Source organism: Caloenas nicobarica, chromosome 11, assembly GCF_036013445.1.
Source record: "Caloenas nicobarica isolate bCalNic1 chromosome 11, bCalNic1.hap1, whole genome shotgun sequence".
NCBI lineage: Eukaryota > Metazoa > Chordata > Aves > Columbiformes > Columbidae > Caloenas > Caloenas nicobarica.
In genome coordinates, this window is record NC_088255.1 from 1724089 (window position 1) to 1746277 (window position 22189).

At 40.7% G+C, this 22189-nt stretch overlaps 1 protein-coding gene across 1 annotated transcript in view; it reads left to right on the forward strand.

Annotated features, from left to right (window-relative positions):
* The first annotated feature begins 977 nt into the window (after positions 1–977).
* HDAC11 (histone deacetylase 11) overlaps positions 978–22189 on the forward strand; it is a 29890-nt gene continuing 8678 nt past the window's right edge. Inside the window, exons 1-8 of the mRNA XM_065642633.1 lie at positions 978–1047; positions 2627–2775; positions 5881–5981; positions 12410–12526; positions 16644–16686; positions 17980–18056; positions 19779–19841; positions 21813–21909. Coding sequence (XP_065498705.1) covers positions 1046–1047; positions 2627–2775; positions 5881–5981; positions 12410–12526; positions 16644–16686; positions 17980–18056; positions 19779–19841; positions 21813–21909 — 649 coding nt within the window. The 5' untranslated portion in view covers positions 978–1045. The remainder of the gene's footprint in view (positions 1048–2626; positions 2776–5880; positions 5982–12409; positions 12527–16643; positions 16687–17979; positions 18057–19778; positions 19842–21812; positions 21910–22189) is intronic.

Consider the following 22189-nt stretch of genomic DNA (forward strand, 5'->3'; position numbering starts at 1 on the left):
AGCAGTCAGGAAGAAGGAATAAAAAGCAGATATGCTGAACTAACACTGAGGGAAGTGCACAAAGGGCCAGAAGAATAAGAAATGTTAATTAAAAGATAATGTCAAAAGGATAGAATGTTTTCTTGGGATAAGTGTCTCCTGCTGCTAAATAAATACCAAGGTGAAGTCCAGGCATCCATCAAAACTGAATGCCAAGCCAAAGCCAGCATATTTTAAGAGGAAAGACATTTATCTGGAACTCTCATAAACAGACATTATTCCTCACAAGAAAGTTTATCCTTGGTTTGATAGATACCGCTGCTATTGAGGGACCATTTTTAATGATGGTATTATCGATTTAGCTTTACAGCTGCGTTAAGAAATGTTTTTTGTATATATTCAAGCAGGATTAGTAAAGTACACTTAGAACTTGCCTTTTGACTTGAAACTAGCTTATTTTTCTTGCGTGCCTGACTTTAGGGATGGTGTTCCTGGGGTGAACCTTGACCTGACAAAAGCCGTGGGAGTTCTGCTGCTCAGTTACATGGTATCACTGTTTCTCCTGTGTTTGCCTCATTCTGCTGCTCACCTGCTAATGTCTTTTCACCTAGTGGTATCTCATTAATTGTATTTTATAATGAGGAGCTTATTTTCCTACCCAAAGATACTGTTTGTGTGCAATCGCTTCGAGGCCCTTGATATAAAATCCCGTCCCACACGAACCCCTGACTGGGGTTGGATGTTTCAACGCCGCCCCGCGGGCCCACCCGTGACCCGGCTCCGTGACCAGCCGCCTCTGCGGCCGCTGCCGGCCCCGCGCGGATCCCCGCACGTCACAGGCCGCCACAGTGTCCGCGGAGCGCTGACAGCTCTGCCCGGCCCGGCCGCCCCGGCCTCCCCGGCCCCGGACCAGGCCCGAGCCGGGCCCGGGCAGCCCCGCCCCGGCGCTCCCGGGCCCCGCCCGCTCCTCGGTGTCTCCGCCCGCGGCGGGGCGGGGCGGCGGGTGCCGTGCCGGGGGCGCCGCGGTCCCTGCGCGGCCTGGCCCGCTCCGGCGGGCGGCGGGGGGATGTGAGTACCCACGGGGACGGGCCCGGCGCGGCGCTGGGGGCTGAGGCGGCGCCCGGGCCTGGTGGAGGCCGGCCCGGCTGCGGGGCCCGCCCCTGCCCGCAAGGTGCGCCCGGGGAGCGGGGCGGGGGGGGCGGCCTGGGGCTGCGGCAGCGCCGCTTCGCCCGGCCGGCGCCAACCCTGGCAAGTGGGAGATCTCAGGCGCCTGGAGCCGGGGTCAGAGCCGGCCCCGGGCATGAGGTGTCCGCTGTGAGCGGGGCGGGGGCGCCGGGGGAGGCCCCGGGAGTCGCCCCTTGCCCAGCCCCGCGGTGCCGAGGCCCTGGCGGCGGGGGAGGAGCGGGGCCGGGCCCGGGGAGCCGCGGCCCGTGGGGCGGGAGCCCTGGCGCTGGCCGTGCGTGGGTGCAGCCTCTGCTGAAAAACATCCATTGTCTGCGTGTTTGCTTTTTTTGTTTTGTTTCAACTGGACTTTAAAAGGGTATTTTTGAACATATTTAGGCTGGAAATAAGGGGCTTTCTGTTGGTGGTGCTCACCTGACAAAGAGCCGTTCTGCCCTGCGCAGTGAGTTGCAAAGCCCTTTGCAAAGTTCAGCTGAATTTCGGGGAGCGAGAGAGGTCCCGGCATGACTCGGTGACCCGGGCTGGGGCAGGGCAGGGAGGGAGGGAGGGAGGGAGGGAGGCCCCGGCTGGTGGAGCAGGCTGAGCGTGAGCCCAGAGCCGCCTCCGAGCCCAGGTGTGCACACAGGTGTCCACCCAACACCAAACCCACCGGGGCTGGGGTTGTAAATGCAGAGCCCAGCGTCGCTCCTCTGCTCACTGAGCGGGTTGTGAAGGAGGCTCTGAGCTGGCTGTGCCGTTGGGTTTTGGAGAATCCAAGAATTTGGAGGAGGAGTAAAGGAAAGTGTTGGTTAAGGGTTACAGGTGTGAGGTCTCAAGTTGGGGGTACGTCTTGCGCTTGTAATGCTGCACAGATACAACCCAAGCCTCTCTACTTTTGCTGAGCTGGTCACAAATTAATCTGTTGCTCCTAGGAAAGGATCCTAGAAATCTTTCCACTCTTGCGTTGTTAGAAGCATCATGTGTAGGGGCAGTGCGGTTTGGTTTCTTCAATTGTGTTTTGGTACAGACTTTGAACTGTGAGTCTTATAATGTGTTTGTTGAAGGTTATGTTGTCTGTAAAACTGGGTGCACCTTCTAAAGTAGAGATGCTGCTTGACAAGCTTGGAAAGGGAAGAGAAGCAAATGTTTTCATTCGTTAATGTCTGCAATGAACTTTGTGTACATAATTAATGTACATTCTTCAATATTCAGTTTTTCTTTTTTTTCCCCCACTACTGGTTTGTGCAAGAGTTTCGCTGTACTGATGGGAAGTGAGGGGTGTTGCTCTCCCTGACCCTACTGCTGAAGAGCAATTAAACAGCCAAGTTCTCCTTCAGTAACCATGGGAAATTGCATCGTCAGGAACCATAGTGTGAACGTGGTATTAATAAGGACTCTAATTTGTAATTCGAGATTTTTAGTACAAACATTCAACTTTGCAAATAGCTGCTAAAAACGGTGACTAGTTTGTTTTTTGCCTTTGAAGGTCTCACAGAACCGCGCTGTATGAGGACGCCCCGGCAGCGTGCTGGCCTATCGTATATTCTCCAGACTACAACATCACGTTCGTGGGACTTGAGAAACTGCATCCATTTGATGCAGGGAAATGGGGAAAAGTAATCAATTTCTTGAAAGGTAAAATAACAGAAGGTACCTCTTAAACCAACATTTGCACTAAAGCTAATGGAAGTGGTGTAGTTAGTGTAGACTTATATTAATAATTGCAAATATAATAGTGACTGTACATCTTCATTGCTCACTGTGTAGATGTAAGCTATACTCTTTAATCATATTTGAAGTACTTCGGTATTTTTGTATATTTGCAGATTTAAATCTTAGCAAGTTCAATTGACTGTAGGATTTCTGAGGTGAGTTGGGTGCCGTGTATAACACATTGTTGGATCTCTTGCCTGTGAAATATTTAAAAGATGAAATGGCAGTGTTAGAGCAAACATCCTACACTAGGACTTTTTAATACAAAGGTTTGTTTCACAGTCCTTTGAAAATGTATGTTCTAGCCCGCTCTACTAAATACACCCACAGTTTTGGTCTCGGCTCAGTTGTGGTGTCTGTGCGGAGTGAAACTCATGAAATACAATTGAAATTTTAAGCTCATTAAATGGTTTGCTCTCCCTGGAGGTGTGAATAATACTAGTTAGAGTAACTAGTTTGACTCATTTCAGTGTGACCCAAAACTATGAGTAAAAAGGAGTGAGGAGAAGCATGAGCATAGCAATGTCTTAAACCACCTTAAATATTTCTGGCCTTTGCAATTTGAATGAAAGCATGAAGTGAGCAGAATTTCCTTGCTTGGCCTTTACAGGAAACGTTCACGTTGGGTATTTGAGAACTGTTTCCACCTCTGAAGTGAGCACCAGGATCTCGACGTCCAGCCTGGCTCAAGTCAGATGCAGAATACTGGAGCCTTGTGGACGTAGCTCAGCGTGCTGTGTCTTGATACTCAACTGATTTTTGATGATTCCAACACTTTCAGTTCTAGACTAACGTACGAGAACAATATTTCCTTTAAGTTTCCTCTTGAGGATAGCTGCTGTTTGTGGTTCCAGTTTCTTCTTTTGAGGGCCAAGCTTGGATCTAAAACAGAACCCAGGCTTCAGTTTTGTAGTGACGAGTGGAAAATCCTTCCTGTGTTATCTGCAAGCTTACAGATGGTTTGGCTTGCAAGACCCGAATTACGGTTTATGAGTGCTGTATTTGGCTTCCTTAGCTTTGTGGTTCCATTGCTACACCTGGTGTAAGGAGAACTGGGACATTCCTTATGGCTTTGGTAACTAGAGGTGCTAATGACTGCCTTGCTGCAGGGTGTAGCTTAGTTACTCAACTGCAGCTGCAGGCAGTCTGCTGGCAAAAGGCACTTTTCAGGCTGAGAGATCAGCGCAGCTTCTGTAAATCCATTCTTTATCAACTTCATGACGTTATTATGATAGTGTTTGGGAAGAGCTCTGGGAGGCGCCTCTGGTGACCTTTTGCGATGGTGCTCATTATTGCTTTTTAAACAAAGTGGAAGATATAGGCAGAAGTACATTAAGGAAATATGAACGTAAGAACCAAGGTTAGGATCAGGACCTATAAAATCTTGGTATCTCTCCATCTAAAGTTTTAAGGTGTGTGTGTGGTTTTTTTTTTTTTAAATTTCTTCTCTTGCCAAGACAAAGGCTGTCCAAGGGCCAGGCCTCTTGCGTTTATATGCTCCTAATGTTTCCTTCAGCTGATGATCTTTTGCAGTTAAGTGTTGGCCTTCCGACTTTAGGCTGCCTTGTATTCATTTAACCAGGGTTAAACTCTTCTTCTAGTAATTGAGTTTTGGCTCTTCCCTCTATCAACCTTAAATAATTGTTTTAAATTTCATGACTTTTTTCTTAATTAATCAAAATCTTTGCCTTTCTCCTCCTCCTTCATATAAAGTCTTTTCCTCTAGCTCTTTCCTCTGTCAAGTGTCCACTCTTTACTCTCAGTCTTTTGCAGAAAATTAGTTTTTCCAGTCACTTCAACTCTCCTTGCTTTGCAAAGCAGAAAGAAGCCACAGGATACCCCGGGGTGCTCCCGGTTTTCTCTGTCTCTGTAGCCACTCCTGGCAGCAGCTGATCTCCACTGTTCCCTGTCAGCTTCTAGAAAATCACCACTGAAAATCCTGCACTTACCTTGTTCTTCCAGATGACACTGTTAGCAGCTTGGCTTTCCGTCTGACACACGAATGAATGAAATGTTCCTCAGGCCGCAGTCAGGAGAAGCACAAGCTTGCCAAGACAAATATTGTTGCAGGTGCTGTTCTTGTATAACACTTCAGAACGAAATCTCTCACATTTGTGAGTTGTTTTCTTCCACCTCCAAGTATATATTGAAGAAAAGGTACTGTCTTAGAAGACCGCAGCTGTGCAGCGATTAAATATCAAAATTTATCTGGGAAGATCAGCTCAGTGCCTTATATTTGTTGTTTATAGTGATCATATGCAAAGCAACGTTGTTTATCTGCACTGCTTGGCTTTTTTAGTTGATCCTAACTTGAAGTTCTTGGCAAGTATATCCAGATGTATGCATTCGAATGTATTGTCTTTGATCGCTTTCTGAAACCTTGGAGTGATATTTTGTAACTTGCTTTTGGAAGAGTAGGTTTTTTTAAATAAACTATCTTTTGGTCTCTAAGGAGAAGATTTAATAGCTGGTCGCTGGTATTTCTTGAAATTAAATGGAAGTGGGGTATGACAAATATCCTAATTAAATATTAGCATTTGCTTCCATGAGCATCAAAGCAGTTATTTTGTTTAGATTTTTTTTTTTGTTGCTCTCCCCTGATTTAGGGAATTAAAGACTAGTAGCAAATGTGGAATTTCTTAAAGCACGTTAAAGAGTGGTGAATAGTTGATGGTATGAGCACAAAGACTTCCTCAGTATATCAAGCCCTAGACTGTAAGGATCGTTTTGCGTCTGTCCATCCTCCATCACTACCAGTCTTTTCTTGCAGTTTAAACAAGAAGGTACCATGATTACACAACTTTCTGTAAACAATATTTATCATATACACACTATCTTAATAGGTTACGTGTACAGAAAGTATGTATTCGGAAAATTTGCAAGCACTGAGTAAACAGAAGTTCTTTCGGTGATTTACATTACAGGTGAAGTTATTACATCAAGGTCCAAGTAGCTGCTTTGGCGGGGGGAATATGGAAAATTAAGTGATGGTATACAATGCCAATTCTTATTTTTCTCCTGTTTCAGAAGAAAAACTAATTGCAGATGACTTGATTGTGCAGGCACGGGAAGCTACTGATGAAGATCTCTTGGTCGTTCACACAAGGCGCTACCTTAATAAATTAAAGGTGCTGTACTTATTAATGTGTTTTTCAAGCGAAGTGTCTAGAATTAGTGTCAACGGCAACAGAGATCCTATTAGATTTGTTATAGAATCGACTTTTACAGATTGTAGGATGGTATGTTTTTAATTCAATGTTGTCGTTGAGAATACTGAAAGAAAAACATAGAAATGGTAGGGAATTCACACTATAGAGGGGTTGAAGTGGAAAGAGTGTCTACCACTTTATATAGACGACCTGAAATATTTTAGCAAAGTTAAATGAACATAAGGAATATTTTAATTTTTGAGATGCAAATTATATTCTCTTTAGTACGCAGGTTTTGATCTTCAAAAGGGTAAGTTTTGATTTACTCTAGTAAAATATCGTTCTCAAATTGAAAATACATTGGAGAGCACCAAAATGGAGTACTTTATTGGATGCTTTTTAATGTGAGGATTGCTTTATGAGCACAGGTGACATTGCTTTGATTTTGCACCTCTTTACTTGGAGGGCAGAGAAGGGATTTGCATGAGAAATAATCTTCCATTTCATAATTCAAAAGAAGTTATTTTGAGTCATCTTTGCCCTTCCACAGTGAAAGAGTCCTTGTGTTGCTATTTCTGGAATGTTTTATTTTTCTGTGTAAGGGGTCTATTATTTGTGTGAACCTTCTCTCTTACTGCTTTTCTGAGTTCTCTTACACTTCTTCGTTCTGTGCTATGAAGTTACATGCAATTTTATACATCGTTAGATTTGATCTTCTTGCAGCTTTTTTTGATATTGAGCTTTCAATTCCATAGAACCACCCACCTCTTCTTGCTGAATCACTTCTTTGCAGCAGGGTGCGATGTGCATAGCTCAGTTTGCACTACCGTAATAGTATTTTTAGTACCTACAAGATGACTTCACAGGGACTTGTCTGTGTAACTTGTGTGTTGGTGTTCAAAACCAGTGTTGTCCTGTGCATTCAGATGTCATTAACTGTGTATCTCTCATGCCCCTTTTCTTGAGAGAATGTTTCCAGCAACCATAGAAACTGGAAGATGTTGTATTGGTCATGCCAGCAAATTCCTGCCAAGCAAGGAAAAGTGCTTAGTTGCCAATGAAAGATAACGTGGCTAGACATAATAAGGCCCTGGGTTTCCTCTATATGGCCTTATCCGGGGTTTGCTGTGCTATTTTTTTGGTAAATCCAGACAAATACAGGTCTGCCAATACATGGCATAGTTTTATGTGATATCGGCTCTGAAGACTGCAGAAGCGCTTGTGTTTCTGGGAATTCCTGGGTCTCTCAGAATGGTGCATCACTTGAGTATTCTTCGTTTAAAATTCAGGCCTGGACTTGGTGGGAAATTCCATACAGTGGTAAAAAGAGATGGTGGTTGGTGTCATAGCGGCAGCTGAAGAACATGGCTGGGGGTTGGCCGAAGGGAAACAAAATGGTATGTGTGAAGGAGATAACAGGGTTGTGGAAATCAATTCTGCATTGGAAGGAACAGTCTCTGTTTCCCTGCTTTAGCCCTTAAAACAAAATTCGACCTTTTGAATTGAGGTGATTCCTTCTCAGATATTCCTTTGAAGAATTTAGGTCTCTAGGGTAGTGACTGGACTTTGGATCATTTGCTTGCAGTACTTTTCCACTTACTGCCTTTTTCTGGTGTTATATGAAATAATGAGCTTCCTGCATAGCAGCATTCCGAAATTTTGGAAGGAGATAGGCAATGCGGTTAAAGCTAGCGTCAGACCTGTAAGCCGTTCACTTGAACCATTTTTATCTGTGAGAGGTTCTGTGATAACATGTGAGCGAATACTGAAATGCAAATGTGAGGATAATGCTTGTGTGTCCGTGGAATGCAAGATGTGCTCTCTGAAAGTGATCTGAAACAGGTGATCCAGCAACTGAACTTGGAAATTTTGATCTGCTTTATGTATCTGCAAATTATGTACGTGTAAAAATAAAAGTTAATCACTTTATTAGAAAAGTAAACTTCTGTAGGTGCCCGTTTCATCCAAACCCAAAGCACGAGTTTCCAGCTGCCGAGTCACCAACGGTCACACACAGAGCTGGAAACCTGCCATTTGGTTTGGATGAGATGGACACCTGCAGAAGTGCTTAAAATTCCCCCGTCTTGTTCCTCAGTTCATGCAGTTCTTGTGCTGTCACCCCTTGTCTCTGCTCCCTACATTCTGCTTTTTCCTTGCTCAGCTTTTGCAAACTTCATCGGTGAAACACATAATGGATTTTGCTGTAGAATGTTCATTTAAAAGGTCACAAGAGCAGGTACATGAATTTGATCCTCTTCACCTAAATTTTCGCTTAAATGTTGATGTGTCAGGTAGAAATGCGTAGGAATGTAAAAAAATATGTTATTTTAAAGGTGATGATAGTTGGAGAGAGCATTGAACAAGAAGACTCAGGCTCGGGGAACAAGGTGTGACAGGTTTCGGTATCTCCACCCTTGCATGGGTGCTGTAGAGTGTTCTTTGCAGCTACAACAACTATTAGGCCTCTCAAAGGAAAGGATAAGGTGGCATTTGGTTAACAGTGTTGTGCTTCTTTCCTTTTAATATTTCCAACTTACTAGTTGGGAGACTGATGCACCAAAATTATTGTTTGGCTGGTTGGTTTTCTTGGGTGTGTCATCTGGTTATCATCAGTTTCTACCAGTGCAATATCTTACTCCTGATCATAATAGTATGTTTGTTTCTTGACCTAGAAACTTTTGTGAAAATTGCAAGCTTCTTGCACTGCTTTATGATTTTATCTATGTTAATTCAAGCTAAAAACATAATTTCTTTATCTACTGAAGGTGGACCCGAAGAGCTTTGTCCCAGGCAAGTTTCTAAATATAAATCGCGTTAGTTGTTTGATGTTAGATTTGTAAGTCCGTGAATTTTCCCTTCAAGCTGGGACTGGCTAGAGGAACTTATCAATAAGATTTAAACACAGTTTAAATTTAGATATTAAAGAATAAAATTGCCTTTTTAAAAAAAAATTTGATGTGTTGTCGGCTATTTTAAAATGCTGGAAGGCAATGAATGCATAACATAAAAGGCAGGACATTGGAGATTGGTTTTGATCATTAATGTGCTGTTTGCATTAATCGAGGATGTATCAGCATAAAAACAACTACTTCACCTTTATCTTCCTAATAGTAGTTTTTCAGTGTAACTTTTAGTCCTCGAATGCTAATAATTTGAAATATTTGTCAAGTCATTTAACCTTCCTGAGAAGTTTTTATAGTTAAGGAACTCAAATTAGTAGGAATAATACTTTCTAAGTGAAGTCCTGCAAGAATATCCTCATTAAATGTATATGTTATTATAGAGTTTGGGCTTAATCAAGGAAAACTAACAACTCTTGAAGTTGTTTGGGGTTTTTTGTTTTGTTTTGGGGTGGTGTTTTTTGTCATAACATCCTGGTATAGTGTTACACTTACCCACGTTCCATATTGCCCAGTACTTAATTTGGTAGGAGATGTGTATTAAAGGAAAATACACCTGGTAAGGGTTAACCTGACGTGTTTACTCCTTTTAAGAAAACAGTGAAATTTTTCAAAAATTGAAACTTAAACTCATATGTTGAAATATTTATCCAAAACACAGGAAGGTAAATAATCTTTAAAACTTCGATATTAGCAATAGAAATAAAGAGTTAAATGGAGTTGATAACTAAGAAGTGAAGGCATGTTATTGAATTGTGTTTATGTATGATTATTACTCTTCCCTGAATCCAGACCAAGTTTTAATTTAAGTTACACAGTTAAATGTCTACCAAACTTTACTAGAGAATCAGTAATTTGATGATGGCTGAGTGCGAACTAGTATCTTTGGTAGAAATGATAACCGGTGATATTCTGATAGGTGCAATCTGAATGCAAAAACTAGTGATTTAATCAGAAAAAAAAGAAGGGTTTGTGCCCTCTCAAAGGAAACTAATATGTTGTTGTGGAAGTGTCAACGTTTATTGCAGGGCGACAAACCATGGCAGGTGTTCTCTGTTAGGCCCCTTTCCCCCCCCACTAAGGAAAGAGAATAGGAAGAAAAGAGAGAGAGGCTTGTTAGTTGGAAAAAAGTTAAAAAAGCTTTACTAATAAAATAGAGAAAATAATATATAAATATACAAAACCAGTCTTGAATTTCCTGGCTGGGCGCTGTTCCAGCTGCTGGAGGGCGGGCACCCGGAAGTCCTGGGCTGGACTCTGCAGCAAACTGGAACTGGATTCAGGGATGCAGGGTCTGGAACCAGGGACGACAGGCAGGATCCTCTTCAGATGCCAGCCATGGTCAAAGAGAGTGAGACCGTCGCCATCTCCCACTTTTATAGGATGTATTACCTGGATGGGATGAAATACTTACTTGGTCAATTTTGGTCACCTGTTCTGTTCGCCCCTCCGTGCAAGTACGCCCCTTTTACTTATGGTACGTGCATTTTTATAAGTGACCTTGCATACCATTGCTTCTGTTTATCAAGTCCTGTCTGCAAAAACATGCAGCCAACTTCAGGAAAGTGCAGTTACTTAGAAGAACTTAGCTGAAAGGAAAACTCACTAAAAGAGAAATTGGTTTTGTTTTTAACAAAACCAGGACAGGAAGCCAACTGACAGCCTGGAAAACATAATTCATGTAGTCCTCACCTGTTCAAAATAGTTTTTTATTTTTACAAGATGAAAAAGTATACATTTATATGAAAACAATTCTTTTGATTTCTGAGTATATACACAGCTGTTCTGAGCATTTATTACAGAAAACGTTGGAGAACAAAACTAGCATGTTGAAGAGAGAAAGCACAAAACCATCCACAGTTCAAGGCAATATATTTCTCAGTTATCATCGTGGTGGTTTTTGAGAAGCATTTTCATTATAGTTACATTCTTGAGCCCCCAGACTTTCCTCACAGCCAAGTGACATTTCCCCGGGTGTTTGGAATGACATAAACACAGGAAAGGACCAAGTCTGGAGCAGTGAATGTCTCTGGGCTTTGCCTGCTCTTTGCTCATACAATGTATGGATTTCTTGCATTCCCTTAAAAACCTGTAGCAGTGTATGTGTTGAGTCTTATTGGTCCTGCTTCTTCCCCTTGAGATAATTTTTGACATTTTTTGAAATTGTTTTCTGAAATTTCGTGATTATCATTCGCATTAGGGATTAAAATTTATTTTAGCCAAATGTGGCCTTTTCAATTCCATTTTAGAAGAACAGGATGGAATCTAGGTTTTTACATTATGCTTGTTTAAAAGCAAAAATGTCTTGCAAAAGGACTTTGTCAAGAGTGACAGCGTTACAAAATAATTAAAGCACTTTGTTAATGACGGAGAACTGACAGTATGGTAATAGGGTATCGTCTTAGAAATATAAAAGCTGTGAGAGCTTAAAATGAGCTGGTGACAAGCTGTATTTAGTACTCAAGAACATTGAGCGATGCTGCCCCTGCAGCCTACCCAGCGGTGCTTTGTGTTTGGAACACTGGTAACTGGGAAGCTGAAGTTTTTTTCTGAATATCGGAGGACCCTGAAGTTGGGCTGTGATTGTCTGTGGTTCCCATTGACCGCTTGTACGTCCTGTCCTGTGTGAACAGAGCGGACAGTGATCAGGCAGTAGATTTACTGAGTCTGCTCAGGTTTCTTCATGTTGGAGAAAATGAGATCTATTCAGAGTCTTTGTACAGGGTGTCAAATCTGCAGTTCTCAGTACCCGAATGTTTCCTTACTGGATGAAGAGGTAAATTCTTGCTTGTGACTTATGCTTTGAAATATATTTAGGAGTGTTATCGCTGGCAGCCATGTTAGTAGAAGTTCTTTGAAGTGATCTATATGTGTTTGCAAAAAAAGCATTTACATATTGCAAATATTTTGTGTTCTAACCTTCAAATCATATTCTTGTTGATATGACTTTTTAACAGAATGTTTCCTTGAAACATTTTCCAGAAGTGTTTAATATGCTAAATATATTTTAATCAGTTCTCCATGCTAAAAATTTCCACTGTGCGTTCACTTAAGTATTTGAACTTCTTATTTGAGTTGTTTTTCCTTTTTCCTTGGTATATCCTTTTAACTCAACACAGGAGAAGATATTTTAGGTTTCAACAATATATCAAGTTGCTATTAATACTGCTGAAGGACATTTTACAATTCTTCCTCGCGGTCCCAGGGATATTAGATATTCTGAAATACTAACTTGCTGAAAAATAGCTGCTTTGTTACCATTTGATACTAAAAATCTGAAAACCCTAGTGACGCTGATGGAAGGAGATGATTCTCATAGTTAACAACTTCAGGATGAACCTATTTGGAGGTTACTGATAGGGATGATTGTTGTCACCTCCGCCTAAAAATATTAAAAATCTTGCTAAGGACCTGTGAGCTCCTCTTCAGTAAATAGCAACCAATATGAGGTCTAAATGTCATCATTAAGATAGACTTCATTAACTGCAACTTTTTTCCCCCTTGTAGTGGTCCTTTGTTGTGGCTACAATCACAGAAATCCCACCGGTCGCCTTTCTTCCCAATTTCGTTGTTCAGAGGAAAGTTTTGAAACCTCTACGAACCCAGACAGGAGGAACAATAATGGTAAGGTGCTCTTGGTTCACTTTTATCGTGTTTAAACTTGTTGATAAAACACTTTAAACCCGTGAGTTGTAATATTTGGTATAACTCAAAGGCTTAAGCCCTGTAGAGGGAAGTGAGTTTGTGTACAGACCTAAACAGGAGCAAAGTTTGCAGCTTGCTGGCAACTACCAAGGCGAAGGACAGACCTGATTTTTATGGTCTGTAATTCGCAGAAGTGGAAGAGAGAGCAAGGGGCAGCCTGGGCAAGCAGTGATAGATAAGGCAGGACGTACAGCATATACAGAAACTGAAATAGTTTTGAACAGCAGTCAAATACAAGTAAATTCTAGGAATGAGAGGCTTCAAAATTGGAAGTATAGAGGCTATTTTTAAAGCACAGATTTGCCGAGCAGCCTTGGTACTGTATGCGGAGAGGTGCATGGTTTGTTTGCTCTTGAGATTGTGTTTGAATTTAAAAATCCTATCACCTTGTTCATTTTGATGATTAAAGTTAATCTATTTCTTCTATTGTAAATACTACAGAAGCAGCTCAGCAGAACTCAAGTGAGACGTAGCCCGCTTCACCTGAGCAGAATTGTTTTCTTATTAGTTAAGTGAATGCTCTGGTCAGAAGAGCTGTGTAGTGTCACCAAACATTTAATTTGCCTGAGAATTGCCATGAGAGATGCTGAGGAAGTAGGAGGAAAGAAAACAGTTAATAGCTGGAGCCGGGAATGAGTTATTTAAACCATGTGTTGAGGAAAGGATGCCTTCATAATTGTAAACCAGTAACTAATGGAACCTTTTCAGCACTTTTTATCATTCTTTGTCGTATTAGAGCTAGAGCTCAGACTATGTAGCGTGGTGCTGGGAGAGGCTGGTAACACTCCCTGTCTCTCTTTGCAGGCACCGAGCTGTAACAGGTACCTAAATGGAAGACAAATAAACCTGTTTGAAATCATGAATATTATGGTACAAATAGATCCCTGCTGCATTTTAGCTGCTCTTCCTGAAGGCAACTGTTACAGCGGGGGCACGTGAAAAGGATAGAAGCCCCTGTTGCTTTTTCTGTATGTGTTTGAAGCCGGTTATTGAAAAACACTGTTCTATGGGTTGGCAAACCTTTCAGAGTACGTCTGTGCCAGATAGGAGAGCACGATTTATTGCAACGACTAGATATTAAAGGCGAGACTGGGAAGCCATGAATGAGCGATAAAGCAATGGCATTATTTTCAGAAACAGGCTGGTAGGTAGCTTCCCATTTCTGTCAACAGAAACGTAGGTACTTAATAATCTGTGTACTGAAATCAAGGTTTCTTGCTTTTGAGTGCTTACCTTCATGAATATATCAAGCATCCATTAAAGACATAAATAATATGAAGAGCCCTTCTATGAGTAGTCTTTAAAAAGCAGTGCAGTACAGTTTTCAGAAACAATCAAAAAGGCTGAATCTGTTTGTGAGCCTAACCTGAGAATGATGTGAGGGAGCACAAAAGTTTGGTGAAGCAGGTCTCAGAGTTTTCTTTAATTTTGTGGGGCTCACATGAGATTAACTGTTGCTACTGTCATTTGTGAGTATAAGTGGGTCTGGGCACTATTAAGTTGTAGCCCTTTTGGGTTTTGCCATGTGAAATGACAGTCAAGGGCCAGTCATTGTGAAATTTTAAGGCAAGATGAAATGTCCTGCTTTTCTGTTCTATTTTAACAATAGAACTATTCAATGCCTGATTCTTTCCCAGAAAAAAATGGCAATTTCTCTCAGTATTTTAGTATTCTCTTGTTAAATATGCGTCCTATCCAGCTGCTGGATTTGCAAGTGTGTATGTGAAAGTAACTCTCTGCCGCTTGTTGGATTTTGTTACCAAAAGGTAGCGGAGGAAGGAATAGAATGGACTGGGCAACTTGAGACTGGGCTTAAATGAGGATTCAGAAACATCTGCTGACAGTGCGATTTAATCGTTTGAAACATGGCATCTTAACTCTCTTTGTAATATCCAAAACACTGGTAATACATATTTAAATGCCTGGAGCTCTGCAAAAAGTTTGAGTATATCGTCATGTTTGAGCTGTGTTGCAAACTGGCACGGCTTGTTATTTATAGCGGGGAGCGTAGTGTTTGTCATGTAGCTCTTCAGGATGCTGTGCAGTACTCGGTGGAGTTGCAAAATATATCAACAAACCTATGCACGTGTTCAGAAAAATCTCGTTTATGATGGGAGGAAAAGACAAGAGTTGTGATCTTAGCAGAGAAGTAGCAAAGGAAGATTTCCCGTGAGTTTTTGAACATGGGGATAGGAGAGGGAAAGATCCAAAAGCCACCTCTTGGTGCTGAAATTGTCTGGGTGATGTGAGTTAACTGCTGCTTGCCGTTATGAGCTGTGAGGTAAAAATGGCCAGTGGCTTCTTCCAAAATCATTAGGACAGCAGCAAGTCCTGTGACACTTGCCATGGGTAAGTATCGTTCAGCTTCCCAAGTCTGGTTTAATTCAGGCATGTGGGTGGGAAGTAGCTTTATTTTCTAAAATATGTTGTATATGTCTTGCCCACCTTGGACTCTGTTCTCCACCTGTTGTTGCTCTCACCTCTTAAATCCCGTTTCCTAATTTTACTTTAATTACCCCTTGAGGGTCTTGACAGTAGCATGCGTGAAATCTGTTTCAACTTGGTTCTTGCTAGTTAATGCTTTTATATAGTTTTGTGATGTTTTTCATTGTGCTTGTGTTATCTTTAATTCATAGATGTACATTCACTAGTTGTGTGGTCATGCAGAAGAGAGAGCCACAAGTTGTCTGTTACATCTTTGCGTCATGTCTCCCAAAATACAGATGACACCACTGGTCACTTTTGGATTGATCTTGATGCCATATGCTGTTATTTTAACCTTTTTTTATTCTTCATTATGGGGAAATAGCTATGTGCTTTAAAAGCGGCTTTGATTCATCAGGCAATAAAACTTGTACAGCACAAGTCAGAAATACAATCTTGTGCTATTCCTGATGGTCCCGTTTATCACGAAGATTCTTGTTGAGTTTCTGTACTTGTTAACGATTTTTTAGCAATCTGGGAAGATTGGGTTTTGGTGAGGAATCCCTAGGCAGTATGCTAAATCACAGATAATGTGCTTTCCCTGTGACTTAATGGGTTTTATAGTTCAGAAACGACAATCTTTTCTCAAGATCTAATTTGTGTACATTAGCACGTTCGTAACAGGATGATGTTTACCTTCCCAGTAGTTTTCTTAATACTAAATTAGAACTGTTCAAATATCAATATTGGTGATGAAGAACTCTCAACCTTCCAAACTTCCTTTCCTATTTGATGTATAATATGTTCTTTCTGTGATTACAAAAGAGAATAATCTCTTTTTATCCCTTTTTTTTTTTCTCCAATTATAGCTAGTGGTGTCTTTTTTTTAACGTGACACTTAAGGAATACTGCAGTTAAACACTTGCTTGACTCTTCCTGGCCAGGATAAGTCAGGTTTTCCAATTAAAATGTCATCGTTCAAGCCTTGTTTATCTCTTCTCTGTCAACACTTTCCCTTCTCGGAATGTCACTTTAGTTCAAAGGAGAGATACAGGCACAGTTTTTCTGTATATGAGGGGGGGAAGAAAAATGGTGATATCCTATACTATACATGCTGTATCATTTGGAAAAAAAAAAAAAAGTCACAGGACACTTCATACTATAGCATTTTTCTGTCCCCACCCCCAGCCAAAACGATGTTAACTTGTATTTTCAGGGTTTTGAGCTTACATTCCTCATATTCTTACATGAACAGAAAGGATATTTGGAGATTTTTGCTCATTTATCACTCTGACCAGCACTTGTACCTTCCCTTTCCCTTTGTCTGCTGGGGGTGGGTGTTTGTCTGTGCCAAGTGCGGTTAGTTTCAGATCTGTCCAACGGCCAGAGAATGAAATAAAGATGAGAGATCAATTTTTTTAAACTAATTACACTGAGGATAGTTTTGTCTGGTTTGTATTCAGAGATCTGATTCAGAATGAGCTGTGGTGGTAAAATATTCAAAAATTCAGTGGGCATGTTGGGATGGCAGGAGTTGTGCTTGGGGTGGAAGCGGCCGGGGCTGAACGGTTGGTTTGTTCCTTTGGGAAGTTCTCACTGTCATTTTCTTAAGGCAGGAAAACTTGCTGTTGATAGAGGCTGGGCGATCAATGTGGGTGAGTACATAGCACATTAAATGCTGTTTGAAATAGTGTGTTTAGAATATCCTCAATTTCAGTTAGCATGATGTGTGTTCTGTTTATAACAACAGTCTCTGGATTGTGTTTGACCAAAATCAGCCCTAAGGAAAAAAAATGGAAAGAGGACTAGATTTGTTTTCTCATTCACTATCACCCATATTGCAGTTTTATAATTCAGTGTTTTTTGAGATAAAAAAGATAACATGATACGGATATGATATCAATATATGTAACTATTTCAATAAAATATTTGTTTTCATGAAATGATAATTTTTGTAGAACTTATCAACTAATATATAAATTATACCAGATGAAGGAATTGGTTGCTATGCTGGAGAGCAGGGCTGTACCAGTTACTGTCTATTTTTGGCTGTGCAGTTTTTCCTGGAAAAGAATGAATTCTGAAGAATAAAGTGAATATAAATCTGCTGTCTTGCTCATAGCAAATAGCAATGCAGACCCAGTAAACTATTGAAGCAATATTTTGTGTCACGTAAGACTTGCCTTGTCATTTTCATAGAGCTCATCAGTTCTGGGATTTTTCCATTATTTCTTATATACATCTTGTACAAAGTGACTGTCCAATATTAAAAATTAAATAGACATGAAAAACAACCCCCAAAGCCTGTCATATTTACTGATCTATTAAGTGAACTTGTTCAGTTTCTTGCTTAAGTGTTTGTAGTGGGCTTCTCAGTAAAATTTCTGATTTATTATATAAAAAATATGTTTTGGGAGGGGGAGGTCTAAGTACTTTTTTTAATGCAAAGAGTATGTGTTAAAGAGGAGTTCTCAAAGTTTCTTCTGGTCTAAGTGTCTGCAAAAGACACGGGTATGTGCAAATACTGGTAACAGCATAGTTCATAGTTTGGGGTTGGTTGGTTTTTTTGACCTGATGTTCAGCATAGAAAAGAACTTTGTACAGGTCCTTTCCGCCTGCCCTGTAATGTTAATTATCCAGCTCAGACATACCTGGGGGAGCTGAACTTTCCCAGCGATGCCTTGTCGTGGAGCACCAGGTGTTACAGATGTGCATGTCTCAGCTCTTGGAAGGGACAATTCCCTTGGACCTGGGCAGCTGCAGGTCCTGTGCCACACGTAAGGTCTGTACAGAAACCCCAAGTTGCTGGGAAAGGTTCAACAGTTCTACGCGGGGTATTTGCTAAAGAAAAAAATGTGCCTGGCATGTAAATGATCTCTCTGTCTTTCAAAGACCATCTGTGTTCCTTAGTATCTCACTTCTCACTTCTTCAACATTTTTATGTTTAGGGGGTGGTTTTCATCACTGTTCAAGTGACAAAGGTGGAGGATTTTGTGCGTATGCCGATATCACCCTGGCTATAAAGGTAAGAGGTACTATTAAAGCAGTGCTTTCTACTGTTTGTGCAGATGGGAAAAAAATCCATGTAAATTCATAAAAACTGATTTGCATGTTAATAGTAGAAAATGAAGCCATCTATAAATGGGTGGGGATAGGAAGATGATGTGGTGCTTGATGCTGCAGACACAATGCATATGCAGTATTGTTAAGTGGAAGGGAAGAGTTGCAGGGGTCAGAATTACGGATGTAAATATGAACCACTACAACTGCATTAATCATGTTGTGGGTTTTTTGGTTTTGTGGGGTCTTTTGTTGTTGTGGTTTTTTTTCGAGAGAACCCACTCCAAATCAAACCAACTTTTAATCTACTTAGTGATAATTACCCTATAGCCTTGCAGTTGAACCTGAACATTCCACATTAGTTTTCAGTGGTTACAATCAAGACAAATGCAGAGACAGAAATCCTCTCTCTGAATCAAGCTGCACTAAGCAGTGCTCAGAGTGGTTCAAATTCATGAATAAAAATGTGAATGTCTCCTAAATGATCACTGAATGTGAATGAATATATTTGGTATTCAGCTGTTGAAAGGCTGAACCAAGAGTCTTTTGCAATTAGGGCTTATTTTTATCTAATGTACTGTGGTATATTTGTATACTAGAATATTTATGAAGTATCAGTAATAATCAAACATTAAAAAGCTCTAATGATTGCAGCACACTGTATGACATAACATCCTAATTTCAGTATGTGGTAATTTGCAGAAAAGTAATTCACAGTGTTCTATTTTCCCTGTCATTAAAATACAGATTGAGAAATTACAGCGGTTTGTACAAAATCTTTGGGTTTTGCAATATCTATGTTAAAGATAGTAACTTATCAAAGTTAAGACTCAAAGAATTAGATTTTTCTTTTTCCTTCACAGAGGTGGAATAAGAAATGGATTCCATTATTAAAAGTGGCTTTAACGCCAACAGTCCCTGCTGCAGCTTTTCCTAAAGGCTGGATGTGGTGCCGATGCAGCTGGATGCTGTCACTGGCTGTTTCTCACTTGTGCCTGTTTGTGTCTCACGCAGTTGGCTCCGGTGTTTTGGGTCCTGGGCAGCTCTTGCTTCGGCCCATCCCAACGCCCAGTCGTGGCTGTTGCTTCCTCTGTGCTGTGGTTTGTTCTGCTCCAGCCTCTGGCAGCACCGAGGTCACCATCAGCTTTACAGGCTGGTGCAGGACATGGGGACGCACCAGCTACACCTGGGTGGAGCCGCTCTTACTACAGGGTTTACTGCCCATTATCCGGTTCCGTTGGGCTCAGCCCTCATTTGTGGAGTCTGCTTTATAAGATAGTGTGAGATGCTGTCGAAAGACACATCCCTGGTCCTGTGTTGTGTCTGGTACCTTGTGGGAGAAAGAGGAGATGAGCAGAAATCTCCTTCTTCCCTCTCTCTACCAACTTTCTCTACAGGTCGGCAGACACCCGCACAGGTGACTATGCAATGCATGTCTCATCTGGTGGAAATGTATAGGATCTTTATTTGATAACCACAAAAATTATATTTTTGTGTGAAGTAACTAGAGCTTTTGTAATTAAATATGTTAGAAGCATTTAGCTGTTTATTTGATGAATGAAATTAATAGACGCACGTAACGTTCAAATCAGAACAGTAATATACCGCGTGAGCTTCAAGCCTTTAGTTTAATCCGTCACCTAATGTAATAACTTTCTCCCATCTTTTTCTTTGCTTATATATCCAGTTCTTATTTGAAAGAGTACAAGGCGTGTCTAAAGCCATGATTATTGATCTGGATGCTCATCAGGTGAGTAGCTTACCTGTATTCAGTGCTGCAGATACAAGTGCGTAATAAATACCATTTTTTCTAATAGTAGTATAAACTCTCAACTTGCAGAATGTGAAGTTAATAATAGATGATGGAAACTGTGAACTGTTTAGTTGTTTAATTATTTTATGGTCCAAAAGACTTAAGCCAGTTTAGTAAAATTGAACTGAGTTGTAGCTCCATCATGTGGCTAGACGTAAAAATATTATTGAGTTGCATACTGATCTGAGGCAGAACAGTCTGCAGAGCAGATCAGTGTTCCAGAAGGAAAAAGAGTCTCGAAAAGCAGAATTACACTTAGTTCAGTGATATTTGCAGTGTTTGATGGGAAGCCTGGCCTGGGGCTCACGGCGTGACAAACACATCTCTCTGCCCCGGTCAAGGGATTTACTGCGGGTACTGAGAACAAATCTCATCTTTGGGCGGATTTCCAAAGTAAATCCTGAAAGGAGGGAAATTGTGGTTTTGGTGCATTAACTGCTTTTCTAAAATTATGTCCAGTCTGAAGCATTGAAGATCATTATGTATAAATAAACCTTTTTTAAGTAGCTTCGTGGCAGTAAGGAAGCCTAATGGCTGCAACTTTTCCATCCTCCGTCAGTTCTCTTATCTGCAAGTTAAGGCATCCTAAAATTGCATACTCTGTGTCGTTATTCATGGCAATAGAAAGACGTTTTGTGTTTGTGATTCTCCTCAGCCGTCTCTGTCAGGATGTGGAATTTTTTTTTTTTTTTTTTTTGCTTTTTAGGGTGTGTTTTTGTTTTGCTTTTTAAAAAACTTCTTGCACCGTATTTTGCTTTTCAGGTCTCCTGCTGGTTTTGTCAGTCTGCAGACTAAATCACCTCTTTAGTTCCTTTTTTCTTTTTCTAAGTGTGCAGATATTCTCATCTTGTGCGTGTTCCAATTCTTGGTGCACCGACGCATTTCACCTTTCATAAGAAAATGGTTCACCCAGGGGCTTTCATATTCCTTGATTTCTGCTCGTGAACTCTTCATTCGTGGACCAAAGGTGCTAAAGAAATAAGTGGAAGTTGCCATTTTTTCCACACACATTGACCGACTTTAGCCCAGCAATTTATTTGTTTGTTTCCAGAAGGGGAAGCTGTAGCAGGAATATATTTTATCTGCCTGTCTGGGGAGAGGTAAAAAATGAACATAAAGTATGTAACTGAATAACAGAAGATGTATCTGTGGAAATGTCTGTTTCTGTAGTGTAAATGAACTTACATTGTGATCCCGGATGATACACTGATTTCAACAAAATTATCCTAGTGATTGCCATGAAAAGATGATCTTTATACTAATGGAAAAAAGTCTAAATGAGAGCCAAAAGAATACTATTTAGATTCAGAAATACGGGAGAGGGAAATATAATATTTAGAATCTGAGCTTTCTCTTGAGCATGTGTCTTTACACCCAGTACAATGTTTTTGTAGGGAATTCCTGGTGTTAAACAAGGCGTTAAACTCTTGGGTCTTTACTGTTTGTAATTTTTCCAGGGGTTACTTCTCACCAAGGCTTGAATTATCAGAAGAGCTGTAGTCTGCTTTATTTACTTATTAATCCTTGTATAAGAAGATGAGTATTCCTGCAGTGGTTGAAAGTGACTTTTTCCATGCTTGGAAGATGAGAAATCTGCTTGGTGGTCACAGCTGCTTTTGCGATGCTACTGAAGACAATTAGCTTCTAATTTTTTTGAATTTTTTTGATATGTGAGATGATATCCCTGATTAATTACCTTCACAGAGATATAAGGCGGCTGATCTTGATAATTCCTGCAGTCTTCAAAGCCTCCAAAACTCTACACCTTAAAGTAACCTTCAAGACTATAAGACAATGACTCAGGAGTTTTAAATATTAGGTCTTTGTAGTCTTAATTACTCTAGAATTTGCAGATTACTTAGTTCTGTGGTAGTATAGTAAGAATAGCTAACTGTCAATTTCCTTCAGGGAAATGGCCATGAGAGGGACTTTATGGATGATCATCGGGTATATATTATGGATGTGTACAATAGATATATTTATCCAGGGGATGGATTTGCTAAACGTAAGTACAATTGAAATTCGTATTCCAAAATGTGAAAGACCTACTGTGGCATTAAGTAGCTTCTTCATTGACTAATAAGCTTCCTTCCAACAATGTTAAGTGTTTGCTTTGTTTTTTTTAATTTCACATTGAACATGCAATTTTCAACGGTCACTGTGATACATCACGATAGCGTAGACACTGCAGCGTTTTCCCTTGTTTCTGGAATGGGAGGTGTGGGTATTACATGGACTTTGTTAGCAATCCGTTCAAAAGCTCCTGCCGTGCTTCAGACAGCAAG